Genomic DNA, 24,525 nt, shown 5'->3' with positions numbered 1-24,525 from the left:
TCTCTTAGGGGTAGTGACTGAGCACTGCCACAGTATAAAATAATTATACCACCACCACTGGGAGCAGGAGCTCCCTTACCCTCCGGTCATGCATAGCACACCTAAAAGCAAACAAGAAATAAGGAGAAGGAAACACTCTGTGCCTGGGCCTGCTCCCAAGGAAATCAATTCCACCTCTGTTACTGGTTTCAGTAGGAGCAAGACAGCCCTTTGTGACTGACCCAGCTCTCTTTGAAATCAGTGGCAAATCTCCCATTTACTTCAATGGGAACTGGATCAGGCCCAATGTCCTCAGAGTCTGACAAACACTCAGACCCCCAAGCTATCAACTAATTCCAAAAATTCTGGAATCTCACTAAATACTTTGGGATGACCGAATTAGTGGAATCACCATGAGGTGGGTTACTCCAAACAATGTTACCCCAAATAAGTGCTACTAAAACCTTCACTCCATATCATCCTACTTTATGTTTTACAAAAACCCCTAATTTTAGAATGTTTTTGTAGATTTTTAAAATCTTTGAGACTATTTTTATATATACTCACTATTTATAAAGCCAGGATATCTTAGTTCCATGAGTCCAAAATGCAGAGGGTTCAGAGGGATAGAATATTATAAACAGTACATTTTAAAAAACACTAAAAAGACATATATAATAGTTCTATAAATCATAACGTCATAATATTTAAGGTCTGCCAGCAAGAAGAAACAAAATCCCTTATGCCATTAGAAAAGAGGGGTTCTTAACTCTCTAGTGACAAAGCTGGCATTTCTAGCCCTGATGATTCACGAAACATCAAAACTCAAACCCAACAATAGTGGAGGGCTGAATATTTCCAATCCTGCACTCCCGACTACTGTAAGGTTGTGTTTGGGAAGGGGGAAAGGAGTTCCACATTTAGGATGAAAAATATTTTTGGAGGGCTAATATTGGAAAGGACTACTCCAGTATCATGCATTTAGATCTTAAGAAGAATGATTCACTTCAGAAAGCATAAAATTTTTTATAACAGCTTTTCCGTATCAGTGAGATTTCTATATACAAACAACGACCTGGTTTTCAAAACAAAGAAACAGATCCTATCGGCAACAGAAGTGGATTAACTGTCCCTTGGTTCTATAAACCCTAACTAAGGTCTGGGTTTTCCATGCAAGGAATAGAGCTGGTTAAAATTGCCCCCTTCCCCCCCCCCCAAGTGAACTTTTTTTGCCAAAATTTAGAAAAATTTCTACAAGCTGTAACACCATGAAAACTACTTAAAATTGAATTCACCTACAAAAGAAAAATAATAGGTTTGTGCCTTAGGTGTCACAAAGAAGCAACATAAAGTAGGATTGGAAGTTTTTCTATTTTCTCCTTGCTTGTAGAGTAAAAATTCAAGACTGGTCTATCCTATGTTTTTTTTCTTTTGTCTCCTGTAAAACTCTGGAGAGCCACTGGAGAACTAGAGGATGACAAGTGCCAATAATGTGAACCTTGAGCAACTGAAGGCTTGTCTTGACTAGGGTGTTTCCCTCACGTTATGTGATTGAGGGAGTTAGCATGTTTTCAAATGTATTAGAAACACTAGTCTGGACACTCCTAAGCATTGGTTCAAGGACACAAATGTCTGTGCTGACTTGGACTGAGAATAAAATGTAGCTGTAAAAAATTTTCACCTGAACTATTATACACCTATAGATGAGATCGAGTGTTTTTTTTCTGGCAAAACTGATTTACATTTACTGATAGTTGACTTCTAACTTTTTTTTTAATAATCTACCTTGTCTAGTCTCTCAAAAAGTGATTATTATTTATATTACTGTAGCATCTAGGGACCCCAGTCATGGAGCAAGACCCAGTTGTGCTGGGTGGTGTACAAAGAGAAAAAAAGTCCACAATATCCACAAAACCCTTTTAAAAGCTCTTGCCTAAATAACAAAACATACTTAAGTATCGTAGAGATAATGTTTATGCTTGCTCATAATGTCTCTCTCATTTTCTCTTGTTTCAATTAGCTTTGTGTTGCTGGTCTCATAATTCTCTGGCTCTCTCAACTCTTCATTTCTCCAGATGGGCTCATTTTAGGATTTGTGAGCCTTTGAAAAATTAAAAATGATGGCCTTTACTCTCCTTTTCACCCACTCCCTCAACTCTTACAGAGCTAACAGAGAAGATAGTGACTTATCAGGCACCTGGAAAAGATGGTATTGAAGAAGAGTTGGAACTGCTTTGAAATGTATACATTATCTTCACAGTTATAACATTTTATATGGGTTTGGATGTTTACTATCCAAAATTACTCAATGATAATTCACTCATTAAATAAACTAGATTTTCTGGCCTTTGAGGCAGCTAATACTGCAGTTCCTTCCATCCTGAAGTATATTTATAATTAAAAAGACTCACTTAAAATGGAAGAGCATAAATGAATTCATCCAGATCATTGCTATTATAATGAATCATTAACATTTTAATAAAAAAATTTATGATGATGAATAATACAGTCAAAATTATGAGACATGGAAAATAAAGCATTACTCTGAAATATATGAGAGATGATGTATTTAATGATAAAATGGTGCTATGGAAGTTGGTAGGCTAATTTTTTTTTAATTACCTCAATACTAATCCCTTCTGGAGATCTTACTTTCAAGATGCTTTTCATACATTTAATTCACTCACCAAATATTTATACTTTATCTAGAGAAAAATATTTATAAAAATAGAAACACATGCTACTTAATACCAATAAATAAACATTAGTTAACACAAATAGCTGTCTAATTTCTTCCTTTAGAAATGGCTCTTGTTGATTTCAGTGGAGATACCCAAGTTTATGAATGCAGAACTGAATCTCAGTGTGTGAACACTCATCTGTTGAACAGCAACCTTCATTGTAAAAAATCTCTTCTCATCATTAGCATACTGTATGTAGTATATCATAGAAAACCATTACGTAGGTTGGATACAATTTATTTGATATTTGCACCAGGACTGTGTATCTTGTCACATTAGAGAGATTCAAAACAAACAATTATCCCAAAGCAAACAACACAAAATAAACCCTTATTTTTATCACATATGTGAACTGGTGGGATAAATATCCTCTGGCAACAGCCTCAATGGCACACTAAAGAAATGCATCTTAGCACTGAACTAAGTTTGCTCTGTAGCACACCAAATTAGCGCACTGGTGAACTGGCAGTAAGGAGCAAAATCCTAAAATGAGATCTCTCTGCCAGATGGGCTTCAAAGGGTAGCCCCCCACCCCACCCACTATATTGCAGTAATCTAGCCTGCAAGCGACAAAGAATTCAGCCTGCAAGCATCATGAGGGTTTAAAACCTTCATTACGTATTTGGGGATTTATTTGCCTTGCCCCTGACTTTAGATAACTTGTTTACTATATGTCACAGCAAGCAATATTGTACCAACAAGAAATCTTCCTCCTTGTTAATGACATTACAAACAGCACTACATTCAGGCAGCTTGCTGTACCTTAGAATTTGAAGTGGATTCCAAAAAACAGAGCCTGTTGCCAAATCCTTCTGCAGCAAGGCACAGTTTCTGTTGCTCCTTGTGAATGGTTGCAGTGCATTGCAGAACCACTTCATCATCCTACCAAAAAAAAAAAGACAAAAATTAAACATGGTTATGGGTTCGATCTTATAGGTCTTTGGGAAGCATTTACAAAGACGTAGCTAAAAATCAAAAGTAATCAGCCACAAACAGCAACAAAAGTGAAACCCAGGGTAGCTTTCTTTCATGGAAGGAAAAATTTGGATGATTCAGAGGGAATCATCACAGTAATGCGCTGAGATACATGATGTTTTGTTTGTTTTGAATTATATTGAACATCTCATCTATTAATATTGATTTTTGTTTCAAAGGATAGACACAACAATGATTGGGGCCCCTAATCCTACTATTACTGTAGACAAAGGAAATATTGCCCTTGACTTTCACAGGCTCTAATTTAGACCCCAATCTGGCAAAGGAATCTGTTCCCAAAGTCTTTCAGATGGCTCCCTTTCCAGTTTTAGGGCCTCAGATGCCGCTGAAAAACATTGCTACAATGTGTTTATATTCTAACACCACATTTCTTTTTAAGAACTACATCAAAACAAAAATAACGTACTAATGTAATGTAATAAACACTAAACACTTTGCTGACTCCGATTTATGAAGCACATGATAGTTTTTCCATAATAAATGTCATTCAGGTGACTATGAAAAGGTCACACCTAACATCAGGTGGATAAAATATTACCTAACAAAAATGTGTATTGTATTGATGAATGCAACCAGAAGCAGGTAGGAACCCGTAAATATGAATTTCATTTTTATGGTAATCAGTTCTTAATCAAACACAAGCCACTAAATTTCTTCTATGTCCCATATGTAGACCAAGCATTTTCATCAGATGCCAATAATAAATGACTGAGCTTCAAGTTGCTGGAGATAATGATGTACGGTAAAGTTAAGGGGTGTTAATTCCCAGGAAATGCTATGCATCACAATCGCTCCTGTGAAATATTTTATCCACTCAAGAATCTCTTTACTTACTAAAGTGGCTCTTTGTAGCTAGGCATGCGCTGCCTGCAAGATAATTTTAATTAAGCACATAATATACCTGTATGTAACCATGTAATAACATTTGGGGAGGAGTCACTTAAATGTGTATTGAACTCACAAGGAGAGAAGAAATGGAGCAGGAAAAATTAAAATTCTTATCTACTCTGCTCACAGTTTTTTTTTCTATGCAAGGAAAGGTTGTATACACTATGGGTATGTCTACACTACCCACTGGATCAGCGGGTAGTGATCAATCTATCGGTGATCGATGCATCGTGTCTCGTCTAGACACGATATATTGATCCCCGAACTTGCTCCCCGTTGACTCCAGGACTCCACCAAGGCGAGAGTCGACAGGGGAGCGGCGGCCATCGATCCCGCGCCACAAGGACGCGAATTCAGTCAGTCTAAGATACATCATCTTCAGCTATGCTAGTCTCGTAGCTGAAGTTGCATATCTTAGATTGATCCCCTCCCCCCCAGTGTAGACCAGACCTACACTATGTGAACCAATGGACTCTTCATTCTTGGCATCAGTCTATAGATTTCCAGGACCCATTACTAATGCATTTTACATGGCTACTTGGCACTGAAAATTCAAGAATTTGCTGAAATATCTTACTGCCCAAAAATAAATAAAGTCTCAGTACAGCAGTAAATTAGCTTCACACATAAAGGAGCTGGGAGATCAAGTATCTAGAAACTAGTACCTCTCCTCTGGGTGAACTCTTCTTATACCCTGTATCTATCCACATGAGCCTCTTGAACACCAACTTTCAGTACTTCAGAGCTGCTTTGTTCATTGAGAGGCAAAAAAATAATTTCTAATATAGCCTTAGTTGTATAATATTAAAATAAAAACATTAATGTTAATTTTAGTTGTTACCAGACTGGAAACTTCAGTCCTCTCTTTCTCCACAGAACACATTCACAGAACCTTTTTCCTCTTCCTGTCCCCAAACCCTAACCAATCCAAACCCCACTAGAACAGCAGGCACTGTTACCAGTTGCTATTGGTTCATCCCACTGCCTGCAATGACCCTGCCACCAGGGTTTGCAAAGCACAGTGGCAGTGTAGCCTTGTGGCTACGCCAGAGGCAAGGAAGTAAGGAAGTGCAAGTTCTCTTCCTAGCTCTCTCATTGATTTGTGATCGATCTTTGTGCAAATAATTTAATCTCTCTGAATCTCACTGTCCCACTCTGTATAATGGGGCCAGCAATGACAGTCCACCTTTGCATAGCACTTGGACATAGAGTATGAAAAAAGTCTTGTGTTTGCGCACCATCTATTGTTATTATTTGCTTAAAGCAGCAACAACTAAAAGGATTCTTTGGCTTCAGAAATGCAGTTCCCTGAAGCGCAGCACCACATTCCCAGATTACTGCTACTTCCACTTGGCCATGCCCCCATTACTGGCATACATCCCAGAATACATGTTGGTGTGGAGGAGATGCTGATAGTTAGTTACAAGGTAGGAGAAAGCATACACTGTAGCTGACTCACCCCTCCACACACTCCCTTAACCCATTTTATACAAATTTTCTCTGATTTTGCTATCTTGTGCAGTGGAACATGTTGCCTGTTGCCCTTAAATTTGTAGCTCAAAAAGAAAGCATGCTATCTTAAAACTAAATAAATAAAAATAAAAAAGGTTTGAATAGACCCTTCCAAATGTACTTCCTATGATTCAATACATTGCCATGCGATTTTCACTATGACTAGAATGTGAATCAGATATGTTTTGCAATGTATACAGAATCTTATAAATTTGAAATACATGCTGTACAATTATCGAGTGGTTGGGCCTCTCATTTTAGTTAGCAGCTTGGACTTGATGGAACTCATATTATCCATATTGTCCAAAACATTTGATGTCTTTGTCAGAGTAAATCAGAGTCAGATTTAGTTAATTATAATGCTCAGTTGAGTTAATTTTCATTCTTGTGCACACCACTAGAGAAGTATCTAAACAGTAATACCCTGAATTCAATCTTCTGCTTTTGCTGGCTGTATGTTTAGAGGAATCTGACATATCTGCACCATCACTGCACTGCAGAATTGGACTCAGCAAAAAAGCTCATTCTTTTTCTATAGACTTTAGAACAGTGGTTCTTAACCTTTACTGCAGCCCGCATCCCTTTGATTCTCAAAATATGTTCTTGCACCCCTTATCAAAAATCATTGAAGTGAGTCAGTTCTTTAAACCTAGATATATTTTTGTTTGTATATTACAGTAATCGTTAAAAAATGTATAAAGTTAATACATACATAGGTTTGATGAAACGAAGTAGTTGTACTTATGTGTCTGTGCTTAATTTGTGTTTTTGATGATTTACCTTCTAAAAAAATCTGGCATGTCTCACACCCCCAGAAAGGGCATCTCACACCCCCACGGGGTGTGTGCACCCCAGGTTAAGAACCACTGCTTTAGAACATTAAGTAGACCATTTTCTGAGTATCAATGCATTTTTTTTAGATTTATAGATCAGGGTATGTTCTCCCATTAACATATTCCTATCACCATAGGTGTTAAAATATAGAATTTCCTTAATTATTGCAGTTATGAAATCACTACAAAAAGACTTTCATAACAGATCCAAGGCAGAGGGCTACGGGCATCACCTGCTGGGGCCAGAGCTGCTGAACCAGGGCTGTCTAAGCAGACAGACACTCACGGTATGTCTTCACAGCAAAGAAAACCCACAGCTGGCCCGTGCCAGTCAGTCAACTCAGGCTCATGGGGCTTGGACTGCCTGGCTGTTTCATGGCTGTGCAGGCTTCTGGGCTCAGACTGGAGCCAAGGCTCTAGGGCCCTGCAGGGTGGGAAGATCCCAGAACTCAGGCTCCAGCCTTAGTCCAGAAGGCTGCACAGCAATGAAACAGCCCCATCCCCATGAGCCAGACTCAGCTAGCACAGGCCAGCCATGGGGTTTTTCTTTGCTGGGTAACCGTATCCTCAGGGTGTGACCTGCAAGCTTCTTGCTGATTGTGCGCATCCCAGGCTGGGAGCTACAGTAGCACAGCACCGTAAGGCACCCAGGGTTGCCGGACAAGTGGAGATACCTCCACACTAGACTGCGCCCCCCAAACCCTGACTGGACAAAAGACCTATTTCTAATTTCCTCTCAGCCCTCATGTAAGGAGGACTGCAGTATGCCTTATCCTCACTATTTAATGAGCACTTCATGTACTTTTCAAATATATTCTTAAATATTTAATTAGGAAGTTTTCTGAACTGGTTCCATTCCTTCTTTAACCTTCTGAGCACTTTTATACCCCATCTATTATGCAGAAGAGGATTTCTGTCATCACAATTTTAGTTGTCAGTCACCTGTCAAGTTCAAACTGATAAAAAGCACTTTATGTCTCAGATGGGTATAATTGCATCCTTCTAAAAGTTAGATAATCACATTTTATTAGATATTCCTATTCCTAATCACTTTTCTCCTACCCTCCTGATTTGCTGTTTTAAAGTCCTTTGGCACAGTCAACAACAGTTGACAAAAACACCGTAAAAACAATCATTTTAAGAATTCAATAATTCCAAATACCTAATACACCCTGTAAGTTGTCCACAGTCATTTGAATGGCCCATGTCCTCTCTCCTCCTTGAGAAAATCTACCCTAAAGGTCACAATATCCCCCGTGAGGTTAGGAAGTATTATTATCTCCATTTTACATGAGGGAAACAATCACAGATTGAATCACCTACCCCAGGTCACACAGTATCTGTGAGATAACAGGAACTGTATCTAAATCTCTAGTATCCCTCTTCACAGTCTTAACCACAAACCATCTTTCCTCCCAAGCTCACAAAGGAACCTGTATCCCTGCAGTACCCACCCACAAGTTCACATTTTTGAGAGTCATGAGCAGGTTGCAGTCTAATCCACTTATCCAGACTAGACCTCGAATGTCAGCCAGTATCTAAATAAATCATTAAATTATGATGTCTCTGCCAACGAAAAGATATCCTGCTTTGTATTACAACAAACAACAGTGTCCCAAAGAGAATGGAGAGGATGCAACAGCTGATTATGTAACAGTGTGACATTCCAATAACCTCTTGCATCTTTCTGGACTATAATCAGATTGCTCGTTTTTCAGTGTTTTCCTTAAAATAACTTGTACTCTTCAAGCTGCATTTTTGAAAAATGGATACATACTGTGTACTCCAGAAAGTCACTCTGAAAAAGCCAGGACTACTATTGAGGCAATAGCAACAAGTAATCTAAATAATAAGATTTCAGTAGTGTCACTCTGTGTGTCATCCTGAAGTCTAACACGTCTGAAGCAAGGGAAGCAGCTACAAGCATGGTTGAGAGCTCTCTGTTCAGAATGTCATAGTGTTGAATCATCACTGAGTTTTGTGGTCTGTTACCATCCAATTTTTAATTTCTCAGCTATTTCGACTAGGAATTACACCCATGCAATGTACAGATTCAGTAAGACATAGCTATGTCATGCCAAGAGTCCTAGACCACTGTGATATCAACGGTAACTCAGCCAATCACCTCTCATACTCTACAGCTAATTTGCGTGCAACACTTTCATTGACTGTAGAGGAAGACTGTAGAGATGGTGTCTATCTTTGCTCAACTGCCACAGTTCTTCAAAACCCAACCTCACACCACAATCCGCACACACAACCACAAACACAGAGACCCTCTCCATAGTACACCCTCCTCACTCACCACCTGCATAAATCTCTTAGCACAACCCAATACAAAACCCAACCAGCCCCAGCACACACAAAGCAACACAGCCAACCCTCCTTCCCCACCTGCACAAAACACACAAAAACCCCAGACACAACACACAATCAGCACACACAGTAATCTCTCACTGAAGCATACAACCTGCATTAACCACCTACATAACTCACCACACGTCTCTCAGAACTACCTCACAACCACAACTCAACACAAATCTCCCAGCACACCACACACATGTGCTATAAAACAAACCAGAGCAGCAAAGCCATGGGTCATCACTTGTAGGATCTTAATATGCAATATAGCTGTTCATTATAAGCTACTTAATAAAACATTTCTACTTGGTGGAACTACACAGGCAACTAAATGATTCAGCAGAGAAAAGAACCCAGTATCCATACAACACTATTAAAAAAATAAAAGGTTGTCAGCACAAGACATGGCAAAACTACATGCTCAAAGTAACACACCAGAGGGCCAGATTAAGAGAAGAAACTGTTTGCTGTAGGTAGCAAAATATTAAAAAAGCCAGCCAGCACAGCCAATAAATCAATCTTTATTTCTTCTGCAGCACTCAAATAATTTCTGTTCTTCTACCTAGTCTCTACTGAGAGGCACACATATCGTGTAGAGTGGCTAATGGCACATTTTTAAATGTTGGCATGCTACCTATTATCATCAGATCATTTCTCTTATTGATCATTTTTAAGTCACAGTTGAGCATGAATGATTTCTTTGAAATAATCATACTATTTTGGTTTTGCCCCTTTAAGGCCATGAAAAGTAACACTATGAGTAATTAGGCTTGACCGGGGCCTGAAATCAGCCAGAGCTGTCCGGAGTGGAACTCCAGTAATTATTTTCAACCCCCTGGAGTTTTTATAGCATGTTGGGGGGCAGGGGGTGGCTCAAGGAAATACTCTGAGAATTTAAGCCCTGGACTTGACTAATCCTTAACCTCTTCAGTATATTACAACTATTTAAAGGATTACAGCTGGCTGACTGAATTCCCACAGATGATTTTTCAGTAGGCTTAGTCTACACCTGTACCCCACCAGCCCCACTACTGTCTTTCATAAATGCTCCATCAGCATTTGCATTCTGTGTATTTCTGACATACTGTTTGATAATAGTTTTTTAACAATCTTGCCTCGTTTTTAATTCTGCATTGAACTTTAAGCATTATACTTTTCAAAATGTTTATCAACCATGCCCTTTGCCTCTCACATCATTCATAGACTGACATTCATCTCATAGTGGCTAGACTCTACACAGCTTACCATACAGTGTCAATCATTCAGCACTGAAACAGTATCAGTGATCCATTCAGATATGGCTCAGATTTTTAAAATAATATTCACTTTAATAGCACATTTCACCCATGGATCTCAAAGCATTTTACATATATTAATTAAGCTTCACATCAACCTTCTGAGAAGGAAGGAATGTGGAGGAAGTGTTCGCTAAACAAGTAAAATGCAGTCTGCTCTTAAGTGAAATGCAGCTGTTTTTCCAACCCCCCAAGTTGTGCAGCTGGGTTGATCTAACTTTTCAGTTTAAGCCTGGCCTATGGTTAGTAAATTCCCTTGCTAAGCCAGTGTTTCTTGCCCCAACTATTTTCTCTGTAATTAACTAGCTCTCTTTATTACTGCACTCTTCCTTTCTCTCTGTCAATCTTTCTCCTTCCTGCATGCTACTTGCCTACCCAACTCAATTCTACTACCCACCTGTACAATCTATCTTTTTTGTCGTCCTCTGTGCCGGTATGTCTACAGCTTAAATGGAAAGAGTGGATTAAAACATCACGCAGTTGGTTTGCAAGTCAGCTTTAAAAAGAGAATATCTTTAGTAGAATTTGAGTCTCACAAGGGTCTAACCGCTGAAAAACTTCAAACCCAGGACACTTGATTGGGCTCAAAACAATTGTTATTGCCACACTTCCTCTTTTTCAGATTATTTTCAGTCTGAATCCTTTTAACTGAAAGAGAACAGCTAACTATTGAATTGGTATGGTGACCACCAATGGTACAAAAAGAAAGATGAAAGAGAAAATGCATGTCATATACATTGCATATGACATTTCCTGAAAATCCATTAAATTACATGCTTGTCAGATTAAAGTAGCTACATTTCAAATGTGAAAACCCAACATCATTGATTAATACATATTTTCATAATGCTTACTGACTATTCCATTTGTACATCAGAATAGTTCAGTTAAGATAAAAACAAAAGGTATCAAATTGTTTCTTCCTATATAAAGTTACCCTGGGAAAGAAAGATAAGGGAAATAATGTTGTTATACTGTATAAGCTACAATTCATCTGATGATTTATTCTGTTTCTATAAAATGTAAAATAAACTTTTCTTCCATATGTCCAACCCCTTCTGATTATTAGTTCCAAGTTTTTTGATTTAACTATGCAAGAGAAAGAATACTGTAGCTTCTACTACTGAGGTTGTTGCATGAAAAATTGATGATATATAATCTAGACGTTTGTTGCAAGTGAACAGTTATTTACAGGAGATAGATAAATAGATATTACATTACACACACACACACACACACACACAAACACACACAGCTGGCTACAAGGTCTTCCAACTATCTTACAACGCTGACACCAGTGCTCTGTTTCCACTAAAAACAGGCCACATTATTCAGATATTTTATTCAATGTACTACTTTTCCAGATGCCTCAATATTTTACAGGATTTGATAGCCCCAAGGAGAATATAGTAAATAAACAAGCAATATTACTGCTTTAAAAAGATTTAAAAAGTGGTTTAATGTAATTATGACATGCTGATGTGGTAATCATGTTATCCAATACAAAACCCATCAAAATGAAAAATCTGATGCAACTTTGACTATGGTGTTGCTCATGATCCATCATAGTACTACTTTATTCTGAAAATACCAAAGTATTTTATATGTTAAATCTGAAAAATTAAGCATCCAATGTTTGAAAATTTCAAACGTTATGGCTGCACATGCTAACTTAGTTCTGCCCCTTTGTATTTTCGCAGACAGGGCTTGATCCAGTTAGTATGTAGTCAATGGAACCTTTCCATTGATTTCAATAGGCAGAGAATCATGCCCACAGCACAACTTTTAATCATGAACCATTATTTTTGCAGAACTGTGTAACATTCTGCAGCTAGACAGAGTGCAATGAATGACAAAGGGGTTCACACATTTGTTTTAAATTAAGGTATTACAACAGAAATTAAGACAACTGCACACCACCCACTTATTTTCTGCCTTATAACACTTTAGAATAATTTATGCTTTGCAAACTTTGCCTTAGCCTAACACCACCCAGGGGAGGTAGGTATTAGCTCCATTAAAAGAGTAAGTGACTTGCAAAGAAGGCAAAGGAAGTCTGTGGAAGAAGCAAGAAAAGAACCCAGATTTCCTGATTACTTTAGCCACAAGCCCACCCTTTTCCCCTTTAGCAGCACAATCCTAGAGATGTTGGAAATGCTAGAGCTAGAAAAAGAAGCTGTCATTGGCCTACCCAGGATATACATAGTGTTGATTCTTTAATAATTTGTCTTGTTCTGTATGAAGAGTCATTTTCATAGGTATTAGATGTTATTCCACAGAATCATCCCGCAGGACAAGAAATCACCTGGAGTACAAGTGAAATTTTGAAGGCTACTCTAGTAGATGGTAATTTGTTGCAGTAATCGATACAGCCTTGAGCAGCAGCATAAACCACTTGGTTCTACTCCCTTTCCCAAATTGCTTTCTCTAATTTAACCATTTTATTAATTTATAAATTTACAGCTATATCATGCTGATCCACCCCACCAGATTTATCTGGCAGCAGAGAAATTGACCGGACATTTAGATTCATAGTTAGTGCATGGCATAAAACCTTTCTGGGCCAGAGCAAGGATACACTGGGCCTAAAACAAGCCCCAAGTATGAGGCACCTCTTAAAGGGCAACATTACATGGCAGAGCAGAGTGTTTATCTAAGTATTGTATATCGACATAGCACAAAGTGTGAGTTCTAACACACGTCAGCAGAGAAGATTCTAGAGCTGCCAGAGCAAAATGAAGAGAACCTTAGTAGGCTTCAGCACAGCACAGAACTGAGTAAAACTGGCCAAGTTCAGCACATTTGGGTAACAAGATTACCTTCAGGGGTGGCTCTAGTGATTTTGCCATCCCAAGCGCGGCAGGCAGGCTGCCTCTGGCGGTTTGCCTGCGGGAGGTCTGCCGAAGTCGCAGGACCAGTGGACCCTCCGCAGGCAAGCCGCCAGAGGCAGCCTGCCTGCCGCCCTCGCAGCGCCGGCAGAGCACCCCCTGCGGCTTGCCGCCCCAAGCATGCGCTTGGCGTGCTCGGGCCTGGAGCCGCCCCTGATTACCTTCTGTGGTCATCAGAGTGCTTTCTTTTAAATTACATTGAGTTACATGTCACCAGACCCTGCCAGTGCAGATGCAAAGCCTACGGACTTCTCTCCACTGCTACAAATGACCAATTCTCCCCACAAACACATCTTTCCAGATCCATGGGTCTGACATATCCATCACAACAGGTGGTATACCTTATCCAATGCACTAAACACCCCAACAACTATGTGGGTGAAACCAATCACTATGCTCTCAAATGAACTCACACAGGAAAATTATTTTTAAAAAAACGTAAAGACTAAAACACCACATCAGCTGTGGGAGAACACTTTTCACAAAGCAATCACTATCTCTGACCAATCAGTCCTCATCCTCAAAGAAAACCTGCACAATGCTTTCAAAAAGACAAGCCTGGGAGCTTAAGCTCTTAACTTTGCTAGACACTAAAAATCATGGACTGAATAGACACACTGGATTTATGGCTTATTACAACAATCTATAACCCACTAATGCTGCCATCACAGCTGCCTCTTCCCCCCCCTTTCTTTTTCTCAGAGGAGTGTTAATGGGCCAGTTCACCTGAATGATCCCTTGAAATATGAGTTAACTACTTATGCTAAACAATCTGTTCCATCTTGCATTCAGCTGTGACACTGGGAGTACGTTTCCCAGACCAGAAGAAGAGCTTTGTGTAAGCTCAAAAGTTTGTCTCTCTCACCAACAGAATCTGGTCCAATAAAAGATATTACTTCACCCACCTACTATCACTAAGTTAAAACTGACAGCATTGCTCTTCAGTCACAGCTGTAACCCTCAATTGTGGATCCTTACAAATCCACAGTTCTCTAGTGACACTAATGGTGCATGGCAAACTGAAAACAGATTTCTGCATATGCGTATAGTCATGTTATACAGTTTCCTCCATAGACTATCATATTGAGTCAATATGAATCAGTCTCAAATTTGGTTTCAGGATGCAATGAGCTTGTGTGTGTGAGCTCTTGATGGATTCCTAATATAAATATTCTTGGAAGTGATAAATGAGTCATCTCAAATGAAAATGTTATTACTTTTCCACTGATTATCTTCGTGACCCTCAAGCTTGGAAACGCCAAGTTCAGTTGTCAGTTTCTAATAACAATTATTATATCTGTCTACAATCGTTGTTAACAATGGCAACCCTGTTATCTAACTTTGTTGACAGATGTGGTGGAAGATATTTTCTATAAAATACGTTTATCAAATTCTACATGAAATCAGCTGCAGGATTGATTTCCCCTACGGAACAGCCCTGCTCAAAACATACTGGGTCAAATTCATCACTAGTGTAACTCTGCTCATGACTTCAGTGGAATACTCAGTTATTTACATGAGGAATTAATTTGACACACTAGCCTAAGGGCTTATCTACATGGTAGGGTAACATGCTGCACAGGCCTGTGACTTCTGATGCACACTAACATGTTGTGCATTAATTAGCCCATGTAGACCTTGCTGGGGCACTTTAACACAGTGCTAGGTGAAACAGTATTACTTTAAAGCATGCTAGTTTGCACCAGCAGGGTGTACATGGACCAATACATAACATGTTAATGCAGTTTAGAAAACATATCCCCGTAGAGCACATTTCCCCAGTGTGTAAACAAGGAACAAGTCTTGCTCCACCACCTCCACTTAAGTACTGTCAGACTGAAACCAGATGATCAGGTATTAGCAATTGTTGCTAATCTACTTCTAGAATAAACCAAAAGAATAACAAACAGCCCTCAAAATTATGGTTTTCTATTGGACTAAAAAATGCAATTAAAAGTAGACAAGATTTAGAGAATCACAGTCTTCATCTAGCTATGAAAAAGAAGAGCAATTAGAATAAGTCAACTCTCAGAGTGCTGAATCAGATTTCACAATTAAGTTTTAGAGATGCAGCAGTCAAAGGGATGTAAAATACACAGTTACAAGTGTGGATCAGAATTTCTCTTCTACACTGCAGTAACATGTTAGAGGGACATCTTGGGATTCCTGGGTACCTCTTGCTAAAATCTGCCACAGCATTCGATGCAAGTTTGGAGTGATTTTCAAGCTTCTAAAACAATCACCATCTCTCCAGAATCTGTTGAATTCTTCCTGTCAGAGATGGACTTATCCCAAAGGCTCATAAAATAATTTTAAGAGCCTTTGAAATGGGCCAGATCGTTCCAAAGTGTTAGGTATTCCCTAAACATTTTCTAAGGGGAGGAACTTCACAAATTCTTCATCCCTCCTCTGCTTACCAGCAGCTTCAAACTACACCATCTATCTAGTAATGGCCTTCATTACTGTAGTGTCTGGGAGTCTCAACTACTGAAGAGTTTTATCCTCAACATCTTTATGTAGGGATGCCAGGTGTCCAGTTTTTGACCAGAATGCCCAGTCGAAAAGGGACCCTGATGGCTCCAGTTAGCACCACTGACCAGGGAACTAAAAGTCTGGCCAGCAGCACAGCAGGGCTAAGACAGGATCTCTGCCTGACCTGGCTTCACGCAGCTCCCGGAACCTGCTGGCATCTCCCTCTGGCTCCTAGGTGCATGGACAGCCACAGGGGCTCTGCACGCTGCCCCCACCCCCAGTGCCAGTTCCCAACGTAGGTCTCCGGAATATCAGTTCAGGTGCAACCTACTAGAATATCGTTCCAGAAGTTGACACACTGTGCTTTGTTTTGAACATCATAATTACAGTATAGTTTTCAGGAGCAAAATATAAATATTTCCAGCGAAATCCACTCAATACAACTTTGTTTGGAAAATGGTGCTGCCTCCTCTTGTGGCTATCACTTATTTTAATAGCAAAACTAATTAGTAGATTCCATAATCCCTTAGTCCTCTGCCCTGTAGGGTTAGCACATACTAATTACTGTAATTTCCTGGAAATCCCTTCAGATCACTGCTATCTAGCTTTGTCTAGATACAATGGCAGGAGTTTGTATTAATCATAATTTCAGGGGATGAGGAGCAAATAAAAGATATGTATACAATAGTGTGTGTTAAATTGATTAGCTTGTAGGAAAGTTTGTGTGTAGCTATTCAGCTGTATGTTAGGAAAAAATGTTACTGTGGAGATCGGTCCTTTTGACTAAAACCTGGGATTATTTTGAATACAAACGCTAGAACAGTTTTAAAAATTCCTTAAATAAAACTGAAATGGAATACATTCCCTGTGAGACACTCATTCACTGTTGTGTGCATGCTCTCATTTCTTAGAGTGAAATTAAAGTAAAGAGCTCTGTCTACATTTCAAAACCTATGCCAGCATAGCCATCTCGTGGAGACACATTTAAACCGACAGAAGGCATTTTTATGCCAGTGTAGGAACACTACCACGCAGAATGACATTAGCTATGTCGACAGAAGCACTCTGTTGGCATAGCTGTAGCTACTCTGGGGTTTTGTTGGCATAGCTGTCTCGGGCAGAGATGTGGGGTTTCATGCCAATATAAAAAAATGTAAGTGTAAACCAAGTCTTATTCCAATGTCCATCTGTTTTCAGCATTGTACTGCACTGTCAATATATTTACCCTTCTTTCAATCTGAAACTGCCTTATTTAATGAAATTAAGTGCTCCAGTTCATCCATTTCTCATCAGAGGACTTCTTCTTGCTACGACAAAGCCACCATACCTTTGATGACCATTTCCTTCTTGGACTCTAGTTCCTTTGGAAAGTTTCTTTGGCTGGTTTCCTCAATTTCCTGTTACTATCTTTGACATGCAGTCCATTCTCTCCTCCAGAAGTTAACAAAAAGATTACAATCGAAAAAGTCAAGACAGCCATACATGAATAATTCTACTAGGCATGTCAACAATTCAATTTCCAGCCAGGTTGAAAGGCCACAAAAATGCCATCAAATTTTAACAGCTTTCCCTCACTACCTTCTTGGTCTGGATTTGAAATGGTAACCTAAAAGTGCACCCTATTACAAATCCCCTGAGCAATCTCAACCCTGATAACACAGTTCGTAAGCATTTCCACCATGAGAACAATTGAAAGAGATAACCCATTAAAAGGAACAGTTTTCAGATCAAACCTACCTCCGATCAGATGATTTCCCCCATTCCCCTGCCCCCCAAAAAAAACAAACAAAAAAACACACCAATCAATAGAACAAAGATTATGATGTCTTGAAATCCTGGTTTGAAAACTTCATAACCAAAAACACAAGACCAAGAATCCAGCTATCATGAAAATAACCAGACACTATATAGAAGAGGTCTAGTGGTTAATAGCTCTCCCACTTACCTGCCATGTGATATTGGGCAAATCACCTCCCCGTACTTATGTTTCTCCTCCCTTTTCTGTTGAGACTGTACACTCTTGTTGGACAGGGACTGTCTCTTACTATGTGCTTGCTGGTGCCTCGCACAGTGGGGCCCTGATCTCAGTTGGAGGTCCTAGGATATCCTAACAGTAGCAACAATAACACAGCAAAGTACAAAAAGAAAGGACTAAACAGTGTGAAACATTTCCTTGTGCTGCATGAAGCACTTTATCTGGAATTATAACAGCAGTTTGAGTGACCATAAAGGCTGATAAACATTTATATCTCTGCCAAACTTGTACCTGTTGGGATTCAGATATGTGATTCACAATAAGCCGGATATTACAGGAAGAAATTAAGTTTGTTGGCTAAACTGTAGATTTCAGATAGTTAGAACTAATATCTCACGGAGCATTTAGAGAAACATGTTTAATCCCTCTTCTCTCTATCTTCCACACTGATGTGGATCCAGGCCAACCTGTGGATTAATGTGGACATGCAGTCCATCCACCTTAAAAATCATATTGTTGATATTAAATCTGCTATTTGAGATTTACTGATAAAAGCACTATACGTACGCGCGCACGCACACTGTTATAAACAGATAGCTAAGGGTTAATGTCTCTTTCACCTGGAAAGGAGTAACCTGAAACACCTGACCAGAGGACCAATCAGGAAACAAGACTTTTTCAAATCTGGGTGGAGGGAAGTTTTGGGTGTGAGTTCTTTGTTCTTTGTCTTGTGCCTGTGCTCTCTCGGCTATGAGAGGGATTTTTTCTGTCTCCTGCCTTTCTAATCTTCTGTTTCCCAGTTGTAAGTACAAAGAGATTGGGTTTTTTTGTATTTACATGTGTGTAGTTGCTGGAGTGTTTTGAATTGTATTCTTTTTGAATAAGGCTGTTTATTCATATTTCTTTTAAGCAATTGACCCTGTATTTGTCACCTTAATACAGAGAGACCATTTTTATGTATTTTTCTTTCTTTTTATATAAAGCTTTCTTTTTAAGACCTGTTGGAGTTTTTCTTTAGTGGAATTGAATTTGCAACTCACCAGGGAATTGGTGGGAGGAAGAAGTCAGGGGGGAAAATCTCTGTATGCTAGATTTACTAAGCCTGACTTTGCATGCCCTCTGGGTAAGGGGGAAGAGAGATTAGATATCTCGGTACTTGTATTTTCCAGGACTGGAAACAGAGAGGGTGGAGTCCCTCTGTTTAGATTCATGGAGCTTGCTTCTGTGTATCTCTCCAGGAACCCAGGGAGGGAACACCTGGAAGGGAAAACGGGAAGGGAAATGGTTTATTCCCCTTTGTTGTAAGACTCAAGGAATTTGGGTCTTGGGGTCCCCAGGGATGGTTGTTGGGGGGACCAGAGTGCCCCAAAACACTCTAATTTTTTGGGTGGTGGCAGCTTTACCAGGTCCAAGCTGGTAACTAAGCTTGGAGGTTTTCGTGTTAACACCCATATTTTGGACGCTAAGGTCCAAATCTGGGAAATATGTTATGACACACACACACACAATTTCCCTGAAGCTTCTGGTTTTGGGGGTTTAACAACTTAATTTGAGGGAGGGGTATTTTTAGCAATTTTTTAATTCTATGTAGATATCCAAAAATCTGGGATACTCAGGGCTTTCTTTGTATATTGTAATGAGTAGTGTAACAACATACATTACTCCTTATAATATATACTTCTTTACTGTACTGAACAATGTCTTTGTAATGCTCCCTAGTGCACTTAAACGTAGTATTTTTTCAAAGAGCACCATGTTAAAGCACATTAGGGAAACTTTAGTGCATACCAGCAAGGTCTACATGGACCAATTACTGCACAACCCTATAGTCTGCATTACTGCTATGTGCAGACAAGTCCTTGGATACATGTTACTATTTCTGGTGTTTCTTAGATAAAACACCAATTTAAAAAAAAAAAAAGATGATGTTTTATTGGTATTTATCAATTGGCAACATGACACTCTGTTAGGGTATGTCTACACTACGAGATTATTCCGATTTTATATAAACCGGTTTTGTAAAACAGATTGTATGAAGTCGACTGCACGCGGCCACACTAAGCACATTAATTTGGCGGTGTGTGTCCATGGTCTGAGGCTAGCATCGATTTCTGGAGCGTTGCACTGTGGGTAGCTATTCTGTAGCTATCCCATAGTTCCTGCAGTCTCCCCCGCCCCTTGGAATTCTGGGTTGAGATCCCAGTCCCTGATGGGGCAAAAATCATTGTCGCGAGTGGTTCTGGGTAAATGTCGTCAGTCATTCCTTCCTCCGGGAAAGCAACCGCAGACAATCATTTCATGCCATTTTTCCCTGGATTACCCTGGCAGACGCCATAGCACAGCAACCATGGAGACCGTTCAGCTTTTTTTTACTGTCACCATATGTGTACTGGATGCCGCTGACAGAGGCGATACTGCAGCGCTACACAGCAGCATTCATTTGCCTTTGCATGACAGCAGAGATGGTTATCAGTCGTTCTGTACCATCTGCTGTGCCATTGTAAATTGGCAATGAGATGACGGTTATCTGTTGTTCTGTACTGTCTGCTGCTGTCATGGGTGGCCCTGGTTGAGGTCAGCTGGGGGCGCAAAGACAAAAATGGGAATGACTCCCCAAGTCAATCTCTCCTTTATGGTATCTAAAAATAGAGTCAGTCCTGCCTGGAATATGGGGCAAGTGTACTAGAGAACCAGTGTATCAGGGAACCAGAGAGCACAGCCGCTCCATGTCAGATCCTGCAGAAATGATGAGCTGCATGCCATTCTAGGGGGTGTCCCTAGGGGGTGTCCCCATCCGTTGCTTCCCTCCTCCCCAAACCTTCCTGGGCTACCGTGGCAGTGCCCTCCCCATTTGTGTGATGAAGTAATAAAGAATGCAGGAATAAGAAACACTGACTTGTTACTGAGATAAAATGAGGGGGAGGCAGCCTCCAGCTGCTATGATAGTCCACGCACGACAGAATCTTTTCTTTGTACATGAAAGGGAGGGGGCTGATGGAGCTCAGCTCCCAGTTGCTATGATGAGGACCGTTACCAGCCGTTCTGTACCATCTACTGGGAATGACCGGGAATCATTCCTATTTTTACCCAGGCGCCCACGGCCGGCCTCACCTGAGGCCAGCCAGGAGCACTCACGGGCTCATGACGAGGATGGCTATCAGTCCTTCTGCACGGTACCGTCTGCCACCGGGGAGGGAAGGAGAGAGGATGCTGCTGTTTACCGCTGCAGCACCATGTCTACCAGCAGCATGCAGTATACATAGGGTGACATATAAAAAAGTCAAGAAACGATTTTTTCCCCTTTTCTATCATGGGGCGGGGTAAATTGACGACATAGACACTGAACCACCCCAGACAATGTATTTGACCCTACAGGCATTGGGAGCTCAGCCAAGAATGCAAATGATTTTCGGAGACTGCGGGGACTGTGGGATAGCTGGAGTCTTCGGTACACCCTCCCTGCCTCCATGAGCGTCCATTTGATTCTTTGGCTTTCTGTTACGCATGTCACGCAGCATTGTGCTGTGGACTCTGTATCATAGCCTGGAGATTTTTTTTAAATGCTTTGGCATTTCGTCTTCTGGAACGGAGCTCTGATAGAACAGATTTGTCTCCCCATACAGCGGTCAGATCCAGTATCTCCCGTACAGTCCATGCTGGAGCTCTTTTTGGATTTGGGACTGCATCGCCACCCGCGTTGAACAGAGCTCCACACTGGGCAAACAGGAAATGCAATTCAAAAGTTTGCAGGGCTTTTCCTGTCTACCTGGCCAGTGCATCCGAGTTCAGATTGCTGTCCAGAGCGGTCACAGTGGAGCACTGTGGGATACCACCCGGAGGCTAATACTGTCGATTTGCGGCCACACTAACCCTAATCCAATATGGTAATACCAATTTTAGCGCTACTTCTCTCGTTGGGGAGGAGTACAGAAACCGATTTAAAGAGCCCTTTATATCGATATAAAGGGCCTCGTTGTGTGGACGGGTACAGCGTGAAATCGGTTTAAACGCGTAGTGTAGACCAGGCCTCAATGCAGGAGATTCTCAAAGTGAAATGTATCAAACTATAAAGGAAGAAAAAATACTAGTCTATTTCCAGTGTCCAAGTGGAGAGAAATTAAAACAGCATAGACAGTAAAACTATTTAAAATTTTCAGGTTTAATAATCAGATGTGTTACTTGTAACAAAGGTAAACCACTTGTTTAAACCAATAATGTTAATCTTATTGCATCCCTTTCAGTGATTTCTGCTACAAGAAAAAAAAATAGGTTATAGATTGTAGCAAGGTTGTGTGCGCCCTGCTGCTGTTGAATTTACCAGGTAATCCACTTTATTCCACTCTTTCTCAAAGACATGTGCTCCAGAATCTAAGCTTTCAATTTAAATCAAAATGTTGCTAGTCATAGTGATTGTGAAGATGATTCAAGTATCAGTCAATTAAAAAAAAAAGTTTTCTGTATAGCCTAAAAACTAGTAGCCATGAGAGGTGTGAACTGCATTTGTAAGTATTTTACCATTGTAGCAGATATATCCAGTTAATGGGCTATAATCCCCAAATACCACCCCAATGCCTCCAATTGCCAGGGAGTAAGCTGGGTATGGCGCAATTTCTATGATGCAGTTGTGCCCCGTCAAAAAAATAATTGCATCACAAAATAAACTACATACATTTAATATAAAAAACACCGGGATTACTATTTTGACTGCTTTATTCATTTTCACATATGCTTTTTATAACAACTTTTTCTTATTTAATTAAGCTGCCACGTAATGTTCATTCTGCCAGAGTTCAGGATCTCTGCTGTAAAATTTAGGTCCAGCTTGTCAAGGAGTGCATGAGGCCATGGCTGTAAGTGTCAGGGAATCTCTGTTTCAAAAAGTGCTGCAACTGGGTTACTACCATATTGACACTTAAGAATGCCAAATAAATAAATCAACTAGAAATGAAATACAACTGTATAATGTCTGAATATTTTCTGTTCAAGTATTATTTTTCAGTTTATGAAAGAATGTTAATAGTAAAAAAAAAAAAAAAAAAAAAAAAAAAAAAGAGCAATTCAGGATTAAAATATTCAAGCCACTAGCATTATATGCTGATGTGCTCAGCTCTATATAAGAAAACAAAGCAGGCTGCAGTAGAAGACTAGGTTATTTTATACTCATAGACTCTAGGACTGGAAGGGACCTCGAGAGGTCATCAAGTCCAGTCCCCTGCCCTCATGGCAGGACCAAATACTGTCTAGACCATCCCTGATAGACATTTATCTAACCTACTCTTAAATATCTCCAGAGATGGAGATTCCACAACTTCCCTTGGCAATCTATTCCAGTGTTTAACTACCCTGACAGTTAGGAACTTTTTCCTAATGTCCAACCTAAATCTCCCTTGCTGCAGTTTAAGCCTATTGCTTCTTGTTCTGTCATTGGAGGCTAAGGTGAACAAGTTTTCTCCCTCCTCCTGATGACACCCTTTTAGATACCTGAAAACTGCTATCATGTCCCCTCTCAGTCTTCTCTTTTCCAAACTAAACAAACCCAATTCCTTCAGCCTTCCTTCATAGGTCATGTTCTCAAGACCTTTAATCATTCTTGTTGCTCTTCTCTGGACCCTCTCCAATTTCTCCACATCTTTCTTGAAATGCGGTGCCCAGAACTGGACACAATACTCCAGTTGAGGCCTAACCAGCGCAGAGTAGAGCAGAAGAATGACTTCTCGTGTCTTGTTTACAACACACCTGTTAATGCATCCCAGAATCACGTTTGCTTTTTTTTGCAACAGTATCACACTGTTGACTCATATTAAGCTTGTGGTCCACTATGACCCCTAGATCTCTTTCTGCCATACTCCTTCCTAGACAGTCTCTTCCCATTCTGTATGTGTGAAACTGATTGTTCCTTCCTAAGTGGAGCACTTTGCATTTATCTTTATTGAACTTCATCCTGTTTACCTCAGACCATTTCTCCAATTTATAATCCCCATATAATACTGTGTACGTCCAGTTATCAGCAGAACATTTAATAAGCAGATCCCAATGCATTCTGTGCTAAAGCAGTCTTGTAAAATAGTAAAAATGTATGAGTTACTAAAAAAGATTCTTTTTACCCCTCTCTGCAGGATACTTTTAATTTTTAATAATTTCTCTGTAGTCCTTCATAGTATTACTGCAGAGCTGAATGCTGCACAGAAAGCTGCGAGACTCCACTAGCACGCTGCATATTGCGGCAACTGCCAACCAAGAAAAATTAAGGGGCCTTCAGATACATAGTGAAATGGTTTCCTAACATGAGGTGCTCACACCTACAATAACCCTTTGCAGCTTCCAGTCAGGTACAGTATGCAGGCAAGCAAGCAGAAGCTGAGCACACCAAAAAAATTAGATAGATAGATAGATAGATAGATAGATAGATAGATAGATAGATAGATAGATAGATAGATAGATAGATAGATAGATAGATAGATAGATAGATAGATAGATAGATAGATAGATGCAAAATTCTTTCAAGCTCATGAACATGATGTAATTTTCAAACAATGTTTTTCTACTTCTTCCCCAGAACAAAAATGCAGTAGTTATCATAAATGA

The 24,525-nt window shown here is 39.9% G+C and overlaps 1 protein-coding gene across 4 annotated transcripts in view; it reads right to left on the bottom strand.

Moving 5' to 3' along the window:
• The window catches only part of RYR2 (ryanodine receptor 2), a 737,385-nt gene that overhangs the window by 567,657 nt on the left and 145,203 nt on the right, over positions 1-24,525 (bottom strand). For all 4 annotated transcript variants that reach the window (XM_030556966.1, XM_030556967.1, XM_030556968.1 and 1 more), the window contains exon 2: positions 3,483-3,602. In XM_030556966.1, coding sequence (XP_030412826.1) covers positions 3,483-3,602 — 120 coding nt within the window. The remainder of the gene's footprint in view (positions 1-3,482; positions 3,603-24,525) is intronic.

This window comes from Gopherus evgoodei, chromosome 3 (genome assembly GCF_007399415.2).
Source record: "Gopherus evgoodei ecotype Sinaloan lineage chromosome 3, rGopEvg1_v1.p, whole genome shotgun sequence".
NCBI classification, from domain to species: Eukaryota; Metazoa; Chordata; order Testudines; family Testudinidae; genus Gopherus; species Gopherus evgoodei.
Note: the sequence above shows the minus strand (reverse complement) of the source record. Positions and strands in the feature narration are given on the sequence as shown.